The sequence below is a fragment of the Xyrauchen texanus genome, chromosome 8 (assembly GCF_025860055.1).
Source record: "Xyrauchen texanus isolate HMW12.3.18 chromosome 8, RBS_HiC_50CHRs, whole genome shotgun sequence".
Classification (NCBI taxonomy): Eukaryota; Metazoa; Chordata; class Actinopteri; order Cypriniformes; family Catostomidae; genus Xyrauchen; species Xyrauchen texanus.
In genome coordinates, this window is record NC_068283.1 from 18,197,558 (window position 1) to 18,211,224 (window position 13,667).

The window sequence follows — 13,667 nt, forward strand, 5'->3', positions numbered from 1 at the left end:
CCCACCTGAGGAGGAGAGCGGCTGAAGGATGGAGAAGGGCTTGGTGGGCGTTCCCAAGACCGGGGAGCTGGGCGCGCGAACGCTCCACGCCTGCGGGGGGCAGGAACGGACCCTGGGGAGAGAGCAGAGCGAGAGGGAAGAGGGGAGGGAAAAAAACAGGGGAAGACACAGGGAAAGGGGAGACAGACAGAGAGGGCTCATCCGCCCTCGGAATCGCCGCCATGTGGTCCTCCGCGAGCCGGACGGCTTCCTCCAGCGACGCCGGGCGGTGGCACTGGACCCACTCGGCCGTCTTCCGGGGCAAACGCTGGACAAACTGCTCCAGTACCACCTGGTCGACGAGCTCCTCGACGCCGCGGTCCCGCGCAAGCAGCCACCTCCGACACGCATCACGGAGCCGTTGGGCGAACGCGAACGGGCGGTCGGATTTCTCCAGTTTTAAGGCCCGGAAGAGTTGGCGACTTTCCTCTGGGGACCGACCAACCCGTTGCAGGATGGCTCTTCGCAGATCGTTGTAAGCCAGGAGGCTTGTTGCCGGCAGTTGTTGGGCCGCGAGTTGTGCTTCCCCGGACAGGAGAGGGACTAATCGGGCTGCCCACTGGTCTTGGGGCCACCCCCAAATCTCCGCCGTCCTCTCGAAGAGGTCGATGAAGGCCTCTGGGTCGTCCGCCGGCCCCATCTTCTGTAACGCGGGTGGGGGCAATGTGGCGTGGGTGTCCGGGGTCGCGGCTGCGGCTGGAGCGGCCTCCTGGCTGAGGAGGCTCCGGATGGCGAGCCGGTCCTCTGCTTGGGCCCGCATGATTTCAAAAAAACGACGATCCTGGTCTTGCCGGAGCTCAAGCAGGGATTGTTGGTGGCTCTGGTGGAGTGTCGCGAGGGACTGGAGGACTTCAGCCAGCTGGGAGGACTCTATGGGGCGACTCTGTTCCATTATTATGGTTTTTTTTTTTTTTTAATGTCCCGGGTTTCAGCACCAGTGTAGAACCCTCACGGGAAGGAGGACAGGAAACGAAGGTTCCAGGGAAAAAGGTAAGGTTTTTAATGTCTGTCTCACAAATAATTATAACAAAATCAACACACAATAACATAAGCGCAGTGGGTTGGCTTGTTCTGGTCGACTCCCTCTGCTCTGCGGCCGCTGGCTTTTTCACCGCTCTCCTCACTCTACTGCAATTAGAGACAGGTGTTAGTCATAATTTGGCCCAGGTGTGAGCGCCCTTACCGCTTCTCTCTCCCGGACGGGCGCTTGACCACGCCCCCGCTGCCACAATAGGTTACACATATGTATTTTCTCGAGCACTTATTGAGTCTAAATAGATGCACAACTTAGATCATTTCAGTAGGACATCCAAATGACAGTAGCCAAATCATGCTGTTCATGTGTTGCACTTGCTACAGTTTAATTTTATATTGTTTCTTGATCAAAAAGCAATGTCAAATATAAATCAAGTCAATCATTGAAACATCAACGCCACCTTGAGTAAGAAATTGTATGCATAATATGTACATGTATACGCATATAAAATACTGATAATTCACAATTGTTGAGAATACATTGTTGCACAGAAAATCAACATGATACAGATTTAGTATTTATGAATGAATTAAATACTCATCTCTCTTGTAATAAATATAGAAATAGACATCCTGTTATAGTAAAATTATATAGAAATGAAATAATCCTACAAATGTAATTTATGGGAGTGAGAAAAATACACACTCTGACAGACCTAGGGTCTCTAATGTCCTTATTCACTTTTGGTACTTAAACCATTATTGATTTATTTTATTTTATTTATTTATTGCAATTTTGGCATTTTTTGTGTTACACTATGTTTAAGAGATAGATTGAGGAATACTAAAGAGGTGTGAGCACAACTCCAAAAAATGGATGAAGTACAGGGGTGGAATGAGGTCCTGGCTGACAAAGCCAAACTATGTTGTTAAGGTTTAAATATACTCCTATCCTATTCTAATATGCTAAGGCAACTAAAAAATAAGCTATACTTGGTTGAGTTCCCCAAAAAGTGTTAATTCTGATGTTTTTCATGTGCTATCAAAGCATTGCTCTGTTTGTCTCGACCAGCCCGACACAGCAACAATGGCTCAACCAATCAATTCGCATAAAATAATTTTTTATGAATGTCAGTGTGAACCCTCCAGTACATGGACATTGTCCAGTCAAAACAGAGGCAATTTAGATATATGAGTCTTAAAGGTACAGAAGCAAAACCAGCTTTTTCTAGAAGTGAAAATGGCCATGAAAAACTGCATGTTGTACAAGAAACCTTGACTATTATTATTTCAACAAAAGTGTATAATATGCCATCTCTAATAGAGAAACCTTTTCTTTCATACCAACGAAAACTTTTGAGGAAGTAAAGTGATGTGCACTCAACCCTTACCTTTGTTATCCAACAAGGTAAGATAGCAAAACCTGAAAAAAGGCCAGGCATGTATCAAGATATGTCTTTAGATTTGAAAAATCTCACATGGAATGTGGGTTTGTCTTGCATATTGATCACGCATATCTAGGCTCGCTCATTGACCAGCTGTTCAATCAGATTTGTGTTAGTTCTTCTGCTGGCATTATTATCCCTGTATAGATCTGTTTCATGCTAAAGTGATCAAGGACAAGTGCAGAGGATGAGAGTTAGTGTGGTGTGTAATCACTCACCAGGCCTTTATCTCCCCAGAGAGGCTGTGAACAGGGTCACTGTAAAAAAAGCGGAGCATATTGAGCATGTTGATTTTCAATGGCAGACTACCTTTGCACTGCAAAAAATGATTTTCTAGACAAGTATTTTTGTCTTTTTTCCCTTTCAAATTATCTAAACTTTCTTAAAACATGATTTATTTACTTGTCAGGCAATATGGGATAAGATATTAAGTCTTGTTTTAAGATAAATCTGACTAAATTTAGTGAACTTTAGACTCAAAACAAGAAAAAAAAAATCTGCCAATGGGGTAAGCAAAATAAACTTGTTTTCTCTTTAAATTAAGTTTATTTTGCTTACCCATTGGCAGATTTTTTTCGAGTAAAAAAACGTCAAGGGTACGTGAATACGGGAAGTATATGGGTTCCTCCATGAGTGAGAAAGCTCATCATGGAGGTCATCAAAGAAAGGAAGAGCCTTTTTTTTGTTTTTTTTTATTATTGTATTTTTTTTGTATTTAATTTTTTTTGGCCACCAGACAGAAATCTGTCTTATAGTTTGGGGGGTCTCTTGTTCGTGTGGCCAGTCTAGCTGTATTCTGGCCACAGCCCAAGTAACCACCTCGAGTAATTTCTCAGTCGCTTTATTATTATGCGTGAAATGTACAGAGGTTCAGCGCACCCCCCACCCCCCTTGTGAAACAAGGTGCCGAGGCGTGGTTCAGCTTACGAGACGGATCAGCTGGATCTGGGGAGAGAGTGAGCGATAGGGATGGACCCGTCTCTCGCTCCTCAGCCAGATATATGCGAGAGCCCCACGATGAAAGAGTGGGTGCTGACTCCCGGAAGTAAGCGAGGCAAGCGCAAAGCATTTCGCCCGAAAGTAGGTCGCTATAAATTCTGGTCAATGCTCATTGACGTGTTACACACATATTCACAGCTGGTCACAATGCAGGATTGTTCCCAAAAGTGCTTAGCAAAGCTCAGCATCATAGTGAAGCTTTTTGTAAAGGGAACTAGTTATCTCATAGAAAATGGTGTAAAGGCATTGGAAACAGAAATGTAATGGGTTTTATTTTCTCATCTCGATTGTTCCAACTTGATATGGCGCACATTCAACAATGCATCCAAATAGCCCTATTTTACTCTTAATTAGGAATATGCTATACTTTTCCAAATGGAACTACCTATTCATTTGCACATCTCTAACCATTTAAAATGACATACTAACTTCACAATGCCTTCATTGTGGGCACCCAATCAGATCGGCATAATTTGCTTCATGCCAGATATTTACTGTTATGGATTTGAAACACAAATTTGCAGGCTTATCCCGGATGGCTATAAAAAGCATCAGAAGTTTTCTGATGGAAGTGTGTAGACAGAAATGTGCTTTAATTAAATTTCCTGTCTGTTGTTTGGTCTCTTATAATACTTTGTGTGTGCATGTGTGTGTTCTTGTCGGGACGTGTGGGTGGACTGCATTAGGCATGAGGCTCATGGCCATGGAGTGAACATGGCATGATTAAAACTGCAATGGTGTGTTCTGCAGGTATAGCTCCATCCTTCACCGCAGCACCGGTCAACATAACTGTCACAGATGGAGCAGTGGCCACATTCACCTGTCAAGTATCTGGGGCACCTAAACCCACCATCACTTGGACGAGAGGTATAGTATTATAGTATATAGTAATAATAGTATTGTCCTATGTGCAGTGTGATGTTTTAATTTTAGCATTGCTACTTGAATTCAAACCAATCAGTGAGGCAGCTGCTTTCTAAGGGGTCGTTCACACCAAAGACTCTTTTGCATCCATCTACACAGTTTTTCGATTGTCTTTCTACGTGAATATGCACTAGAGGAACGTCTTTAACCATTCTGCCAGGGTTTTTCTTCCAGCATCTCATGCAGAAATGCCGTTATGTTTAAATGGAATGTCAAGTTCAAAAGAAACACGATTTGTCTGAACGGCCCCCAGGGCACCATGCTAATCATCATGACCCTCAAAAGTGACTGAATTGGTATATAGACAAGAACTCTGCTATAATCAACATTTCTCTCATTTCGCCAATTTGTTTTCCCACTGAGCTTATCGCAATGCTTTCTATGATTGTCTTCTCCATTCAGGATACATGTGATGCTGCCCTAGAATTTGGCCAAAGCAAGGTATTTTAGGAGGGATCTTAAATGACCCTTCGCTAAGCTCCGCCACCCCTTGGTTACCATTGCTCACTCTGATAAGCATTGCAGAACTTCCCATAGGTTTTGCATCAGGATTTATGCCTTAAAATGCTGTCTCTGTAGGCAGCTTGCTAGATTTTGGAACAGAGCGTTAATGTGCTGATTTAATATAACTACTAACATGAGTGCTTCTTGGCCCTGCTGTTTTGTTATGTTTACTGGTGTAATATTTTATAAATGACAGCCAGTTCAACTCGGAGGCATCCTCGGTTACTGCGGCAGAGACCTGAATTGATGTATGAGGTTGTGTGTTTTGTGCTTCACATGAAAACATTAAGATGTCTTTGTTGCTGCTGATTGGCAATACAAAAGATAATTTCATGCAAGAGCAACAAAAAATCTTCCATTACATTCTGTCACTGTTTTGGCTATATTCATGAAGTCGTTGCCAAAGCCTTCCCAATTATGAAGCGCCATTTATATATAATAGTGGCCCCCCTATCAAGGCAGAGAGCTCTGCAGGCGGATGTTCCTTTGGGAAAACTTTAAGCTTGTAATAAAATCATCCCGAGCTGCGGCACTATGCATAGTGATGTTCTATTAATCCCTTATGTGAAAGCACAAGTGAGCTATTGTGGTGTGTGTGTGTTTGTCTGCGTATGTATGCTCAATAGACACTCAGGTTCTAGCAAGTGGATCGGTTCAGATTCCACGTTTTACCCTCATGGAGTCCGGCGGTCTGCACGTTCAGCCGGTGGTACTTCAGGACACGGGGGCATACATCTGCTACGCCGCTAACTCAGAAGGAGCGATCAACGCCAGCGCCTCCCTCACCGTATGGAGTAAGAGAATCACACACGCACACATATTAAACCTTTTAAGGGAAAAACAGGTTCATGTTTTTCCAAACCTGAATGACTGTCTTTCTTCTGTGAAACACCAAAGGAAAGTTCATGCTGCAGTTATCCATACAATGGGAGCATAAGTGACCAGGGGCTGTCAAACTCCAAAAACAGCAAAACAAGCACCATAGATACACCATAACAGTGGTCCTTTTGACTTGTGCATTGTATTCCAAGTCATCTAAAGTCATTTAATAGCTTTGGTTTAGGTACAGACTGAAATTTGTTATATGATAAACTTCCTCTCCACCACAGCTCTCAAATCTCTTTTGGGTAGTTTCAAATATGGCGCAGCTTGCCAAGTTTAATTTCAATGATGATGCCAATGCAATGCAATGCAATGTCAATGCAAAATCGGCATTGGTTGCTGCATGTCCCGTAACCAATCATATCGCACAGAGGATTTGTAGACTTGAAATATAACACACTAGTTGTATGGACTAATTATATAGTCATTTTTGGGTATTCATTTCATGGAATTTTCTTGTAATTTTTAAAAAGCAAGGCAATCTATTACCATTCATTTTCATTGTATGGAGAAGAACAGCTCGACTTTATGCCTAATGTTTCCTTGGGGTAGAATGTAAGTCATACAGGTTTGGAACAACAACATTAATTTTTTTGGGTGGACTATCCCTTTAACAACCAGAGCTCAGCAACAGAGCATTGCCAGAAGAGAATAAAACATGTAAAGCAGCTTCTGAGCACAGCTTTGCAAGAGGATATCTGCAGCATCCAAAATTGTTATTACACACTGATCAGTGTATGTAAAATCCTGGCAATGTCTCAGCAGGACGGAAACAAACTCAGCTGTTGACGTGTTCACGGGAGGCTTTGATATAGCAAAGCTTAGCCATTTGATTCTGGGAAAACTCAAAAGGTGCATACTGTGGTGTTTGTCTCTGAAGCAGTATTTTATTATGTAGATTATAGATAGACCATTTTTATATATATATATATATATATATATATATATATATATATATATATATATATATATATATATATGTATATTTTATTTACAGATATTTTAATACTTTAATATTAGATATACAGTATTGATAAATGGTGTCCCCTCAGGGATAAAGTTACTTAATGTATTTCTTGCATTAATTGTTCAACTATTTATGCAAAATAATCATTGAATGATTATTATTATTATTTTGGTAAAGGCAGAAATAAAATAATTTAATGAATAGTTCATCCAAAAATTACAATTCTGTCGTCATGTTAAGCAGAATGTAAAAGACTCAGTCACCATTCATATTCATTGCATCTTTTTTTCCCATACAACAAAAGTGAATGGTGAGCAGTGACTAAGGCGGTCTGTTCCTAACATTCTGCCTAATGCCTCCTACAAAACCAAATAATATCTCTTTGAGTCTTGGAAATGTTAAACTCCCACAGAAAGATTATTGTTTTGTTTGCTCCAAGGTCGCACTTCTATTTCCAGCCCTCCCATGGACAGACGAGTCATCAAAGGGACGACAGCCATTCTGGAGTGCGGCGCAACCCATGACCCACGTGTAGTGGTGAGGTGGGTGATGATGAAACAGCCACTGCACTCATGTGGGCAACTCTAGAGTTATTATATATATACTTGTAACAGTTCAAGTGGGGGGCAAGGAGGATGAGGGAACCGGCTGAACAGTCAACATAAAGTTTAATCAGAAAGTTTACTTAAAACAAACATTAACACAGACACACATGCAACGTGGCCGTGTGCATCTTTCTCTCTGGAACCGGCGCCTCCGGCTGCCTCTTATCACGTTCTCTTGCTGATCGGCTGATTCAGGGCCTGGCCACAATTGTAACTCTAAAATGTATATTGTTGATTTTCTACAAGCAGAATAAATAAGAAGTTTAAATAAATGTAAATTAAGACATCCTTGGCCAATGTTTGTCAAGTTTAAAAAAAAAAATGTTATCTTAAAATAATTATGTTACTCCATTAATATTTAATCAATATACAATTTTTTACACATCATTATACATTTTAGAACAACACTAAAACAGATTTTCATTAATGGGGATATTTAGTGTCGTTTATTTATTTTCCAACATGCAAATGTTTCCATTTTGAATGGTTCTTAATACTGGCCACAAATGACCTGAACGACAGTAATAGGGTTAAACATGTTTAACACTGTTTCATTTTTCAGGTTCTTCTAGTGTTATTGCTATCCAGTGGCACCTTCATGAGGGCGGGTTATGAATGTTTTGAATTTTATAAGATTTTATTTTATAAGATTAAAAATGGTATAATAATTGATGTACTAATATTTAATCATTAATTATTATTTTTCATCTTACTATGCATCAAAAACAAATGTAATTAGTTTTTAGTTTAATTAATTAGTCCCAAGTCTAATATAAAATTAATTAATGGTTATTTTTATTTAATTTTAGTTCATATTGGAGACATGAAAATTTATTTTAGTGTAAAAAAAAAATTTGTTTTTTCCATTTGTATTTTTTTTTTTACTTTTTACTTTTTTTTTACAAAAACATTTTGATTTAGTTTTTGTTTTCAGCATTTCTTAACAATAATAACACTGTGCAGCACTGCTTCTTCCACTAAAGCCCAATGATCCACATCTGTTTTGATTTTAATGTTGATTCAAAGCGCAATGCGTAACGCTGTATAGGTAATTCCATACTAATATACTGGAAATCAGTGTAATGCGCGATACTGTTTCCCGCGCTCCCCCTCTGTTGGCCTGACTGTGATAGAGTTCTCCTTCTCTCCCATCTCCTTCACTTGGCAGGTACGTGTGGAAAAAGGATGAGGAGTTAGTGAGCCAGACCAGAGGGGGACGTATCAGCCTGCAGGAGGGCTCCTTGCACATCAGTCAAACCTGGTCCGGGGACATCGGGGACTACACTTGTGACGTCATATCTCAGGCCGGCAATGATTCCAAGTCCGTCCGTCTGGAGGTCATGTGAGTGACATAGCGTTTCTAAGCATTAGGCTGACTAATGCACCACTGTATTGATGGATGCGTGTCACCTTCCAGTTATGCGTAATGAGTCATTTTGGATTGCCGGCTTTGAATGGTGAGTTCTTAAGTGCGGATTGAAATACAGTCGCTCCAAGAAGTATTTGAACACTTAAGACACACTTAAAAGTGTCTGAATATCATTCCATTATTATTAAAATATATATATAGATCAAAACATTTGCAAATAAATGATGCTAGATCTTTTCTCAGAGCATCTTTTCTCCTGAGACTTTTTTGCAATGAATTTGAAATAACTAGACTTCAGGTGATTTTTAGCAAATGTTTGAAGTTAGTTCCCCTCAAGTTCACACAGGTACCCTATCAGAGTATCTAAAAGTGTAGTTCATCACAAATGGACTTTGGACAAGTTCCAATAACATTTGACAACCAGAAAGTGTCGTAATACTTGTTTGCCTTTATTTTTTAAGTATATCTGTTGTTTTTAAAATGTAAACTCCATCAGATTTCTATCTTTAAAAAGGTGTCAGATATTTAGCGCAGGCAGGACCCAAACACAGAGTGAAAAATTACAATAATGTATTTAATACAAAAAACACAAGAAACAAACATAAACAACCCCACAGGGGAAAAACCCTTGGAGCTGGACTGGGGCAGACAAATAGAAAACCAGGACCGACCGGAACCAACAGAAGGAGTCACAAAGGACCGTCATGAGACACGAAACATACTGACTGGTATGAGACCAACAACGAGGCGAACTGGCACTGGACAGCACACACGAGTAAACTAAAATAGGGAGGTTAACAGACAGGGCAGGTGTGACCAATGAACTAATAATAGGCAAAAAAGGAGGTGGGGTATGACGCAAGTCTGAGAGACACGCGGCAATACAGAAACAAAACAAAGCCACGTGCACTCACAAGACTCAAAACACCCAAATGGCTTGAGCGCATATCGCCAAGACAATAAGGCAACATAAGCTCATGCCAAATGACAGACAAGACAAGAGAGTCATAGCAACACTAAACAAAGCGATGCCACACATTCTCACACTAGACAAAGTGTTCACGAGAGACAGTGATTAGTACAATGCACTCATGTCAATAACAGACAGAACGTGGAACATGAGTGTCCGGATCCCAACACAGACTGATACCGAACCAGACAGGGAAGTCAGGATCATGACACCATGCTCCGGACATGAGACAAGATAGACCAAAGAGATTGACATGAGTGCATGCATCCAAGATGACTTACACACAATGCACTCACATCAATAACAGACAGAACGTGGAGTATGAGTGTCCAGATCCCGACACCAACCGAACCAGACAGAGACGTCAGCATCCAGACACCAAATCAAATCAAATCACTTTATTGTCACACTACCATGTACACAAGTGCAACAGTAGGTGAAATTCTTGTCACCATGCTCCGAACATGAAACAAGAGACCAACAGAGGAGCACACAGCAGGGAATACAAATGAAACCATGCGCTCACACTGAGACAGAAAACAAAACACAAGACAGACATAGGACGATGATGTCACGGTCCTGTCACACTAAAACCCAGACTGACAAAGTGACAGGACCATGACAAAAAGGTTTTGCCTGAAAAGTGTGCTTGTGCCATGCTTTTTTATAATAAATTCTACTTGGTTTGATATTTTATTATCTAATACAAATGCCATTCATACATTTTAAGTTTGGCTTAAATGTCAAAATACTTTTTGTGGCCACTGTATATTATGGAAACTTGGGGTCAAACTTTTCAAAACCCCAGCCTTGAAAGGGTAAACATGCAGGGGGAAAGCACCCAGAAATATTGTACTTCCATAAATGCTTCATTGCAGTTTGGATACAGGGCTGTAGTGTTACTGTAAACTTTGAGATATAATATTCACATGGGTGTTCGGCTACTGTAGATTTTCAACACATTTATTGGTGGTGCTTGCTAAGGCAAGGCGTTAAGACATTACTGTGGTGGTAACAAACATTTAGTACTCAAGAGTTAAGATGTCTGTTACATTCAAATATCTGTCCCAGCAACACTGAGAATGCAACATTTTATGAATTGTCGACACATTTCTGAATGAGTAGCAAGTAATGTCTGTGTCTGAATATCATTTTTGCTGTTACCATGACATGCATAATAAATCATGCTGCCTATTGAGGAGAGATGTGATATTACTTATCTAAGATATCAGACCTATGATTATCAACTGGCAGATTAAAATGGGTAAAATCATCCCATTAGATTTACATTAAGGAACCAAAGCCACATCTAGAGACCAAAACATCAGAAAGACTTCAAAAAGGCAACCACTTAGCAACCAACAAGTAACAACCTAGCAACCACCCAGAACACCCTAGCAATTTTATACTGTAGAAATACCTTGGTAACCACCCACAGCACCCTAGCATTGTGGTAGATAGTTTTGCATGGGCAAGAACTGCTCAATTTTTCCTCAGAAAATTTACAAATCTTGTTTATTGTTCTGCAATAATGTTCCTCGTGTTTTTGTTACTTCACCCACTGCCGCATCTCCATACACTATCAGAGCAGAATACTACTCTCAGCAGGAGCATGTACACTGACCTTTCTTTCAGTAACCTTTTTTCGCCTTAACCTTTCCATCTGGATTCCAATGGCGTATCCACAATCAAAGGCCTGCTAATTGTAACTTTCAAAGGCATTTATTTAATCAAAAGGATTTCTCGAGGAAACAGCAATTTTATCCCATGTTTTTTTATGCTTTTAAACCCTGGCTTTCAAATGCTGGTTGCATATTTATGTGATAGAGTGCTATTCTAACTGTCTGTCCTGAAAAATTGCACTGACCAAACCATTTGATCTTTTAACCGGTCCTTGAGTGGGTAGATTTCTCTTGCCCCAGCTATTTGAAACTCCATTTGTGATCCGTGTCTGCCAGCTGAATCCTTAACCCCCCCCACCCCCATCCCAAAAAACTTGAACCTTAGCTGCGTTAACCATTTTAACACATAAAGCCTTTGCTTTTATGCCTTACCGCAGTATGATGAGGAAATAAAAACCCCTCGGAAGCTCCCCAGAAATAAACTGCTCAGAGCCAGCAGGAACCAGCGGGAGTGTGTCTTTTATGCAGATTTCATGAGGCTAATGTTGTGTGGAAGTAAGACTCATAATGTGTTTGTGGGTTTTCTGGCTCCTCATTAAACTGGTGGAGATGCTATAGTGGCATCAGATGATTGTGTGGGATCAGGCAGGCTGTCAGGACGATGTTGCCCAGTTGCTGAAGTCACCCAGCCGTTGTCTCTATGACTTCTCTGTGTAGACCAATGCATCTGCAGGGATCACATGCTGTTTAAATGCCTTTAGCTGAAGAGTCTAACAATTTCAGCTGAATATTTAATAATCTAAACAACAGCATTATACATAAGTCTTTTTATTTAGTTTAGAAGATTTATTTAGATAAGGTATACAGTATATAAATATATACTATATATATATATATAAGGAATGCATAATATTTCAACAATTCAGTGGTCTGTCATCAATTATTCCTTAAATTTATACTGTATATATGCATGTACTGGACATTTAAAGATGCACATAATTTGCTATTTATATGTATACCCTGAAGGGGTTCACCCATTTTTCCACTTTTGACACATCTGACATTCTGTAATTTACTGTAATTGTCACCACAACATTGCAGACCAAGAAATGAGACTTTATCTCATGACAACCTGCTAGAATTGGACTTAACTGTAACAGAGTATGAACAATGTGTTGATGACTTAAGGTGTCCCACATTACCAAAAGTCCCAGAGTACCCTCTTTCAGCCTAAATAGATAAAAGAAGTTGGAATTATGTAATTTTTTGAGAAGAAATAGACAGTTGACCAATAAGGGAGACATGAAACTAGCTCTACTATTTACTGTTGAAAAATGGTTGCTCATTTTTACTGTATGTTTGAAGGCCAGAATGTACATAGACATTGTAACATGAAGGAGTTTTTATACACCTGTAGAAACTTCAAAGTCTTCCTTTCTAGTTAGAACGAACACAAACATGTGCAGAAATCTGAAGCTTTGCTGATTCTCTCTATGGGTTTAATTTAGAGAACAAAACAAACTTTCAAGAGCAACAATTGGTGCCTGCTGCCTGCTCTCAGCAGGAGCTCCATCCTCCCCAGAAATTATTAATAAAGTAATCAATAAAATAAAAAAGAATGTGTGAAGACAAAAATCAAGACAAACACAAATGAACGTCTGTCTCCAACTGGCTGTGATATTGGAGCTAAATTTGAAAAATTGCAATATTTATTTGAACAGACGACACGGCAGTAAGATTGAAAATATGTGAAAACCTGAAAATTATTTCTCTCTACCTTTTGTTAGTTTTGAAATTAAGCAAAGTCTGAATTTAAAAGAGACTTGTGGCAGTATTATGACTTCAAAATAAAAATAAATACATTTAGGGGCCAAAAAATTCCCAATTGTTTATTCCTCTGATGGTTTCATTTATTATATATATATATATATATATATATATATATATATATATATATATATATATAAATATGAAAATAAACTGTGAACAAAACACTCCCAAAAACTCAATTTTAAAAAGAAACTAAATGTGTTTTAATATGTTCATAAAATACTCCATCACAAAAAGATTTTTGAGTATTCGCTGTCCTCTCTTCTCACAGAGAGCTGCCACATTCACCTCGTAACCTTCAGGCAAGTCTGAACGCCAACGACAGCCGCAGCGTGGATCTGTCGTGGATGAGACCCTTTGATGGAAACAGCCCTCTACTGCATTATGTTGTCGAGCTGTCAGAGAACAGTAAGATACAAACAGATTTTCACACACACACACATTTTTTTTTTTTTGCATTGACCCACCCTTGTCTCTAGTCTAGGTCAGCTATAACCCTATGTCCAGTGACACAATATCCAATCTTACTGGGTTTT

General features: G+C 39.8%; 1 protein-coding gene across 4 annotated transcripts in view; it reads left to right on the forward strand.

Moving 5' to 3' along the window:
• Positions 1-13,667, forward strand: part of LOC127647329 (protein sidekick-1-like) — a 474,624-nt gene that overhangs the window by 348,557 nt on the left and 112,400 nt on the right. For all 4 annotated transcript variants that reach the window (XM_052131502.1, XM_052131501.1, XM_052131503.1 and 1 more), the window contains exons 10-14: positions 4,209-4,325; positions 5,513-5,680; positions 7,175-7,277; positions 8,509-8,682; positions 13,403-13,539. In XM_052131502.1, coding sequence (XP_051987462.1) covers positions 4,209-4,325; positions 5,513-5,680; positions 7,175-7,277; positions 8,509-8,682; positions 13,403-13,539 — 699 coding nt within the window. The remainder of the gene's footprint in view (positions 1-4,208; positions 4,326-5,512; positions 5,681-7,174; positions 7,278-8,508; positions 8,683-13,402; positions 13,540-13,667) is intronic.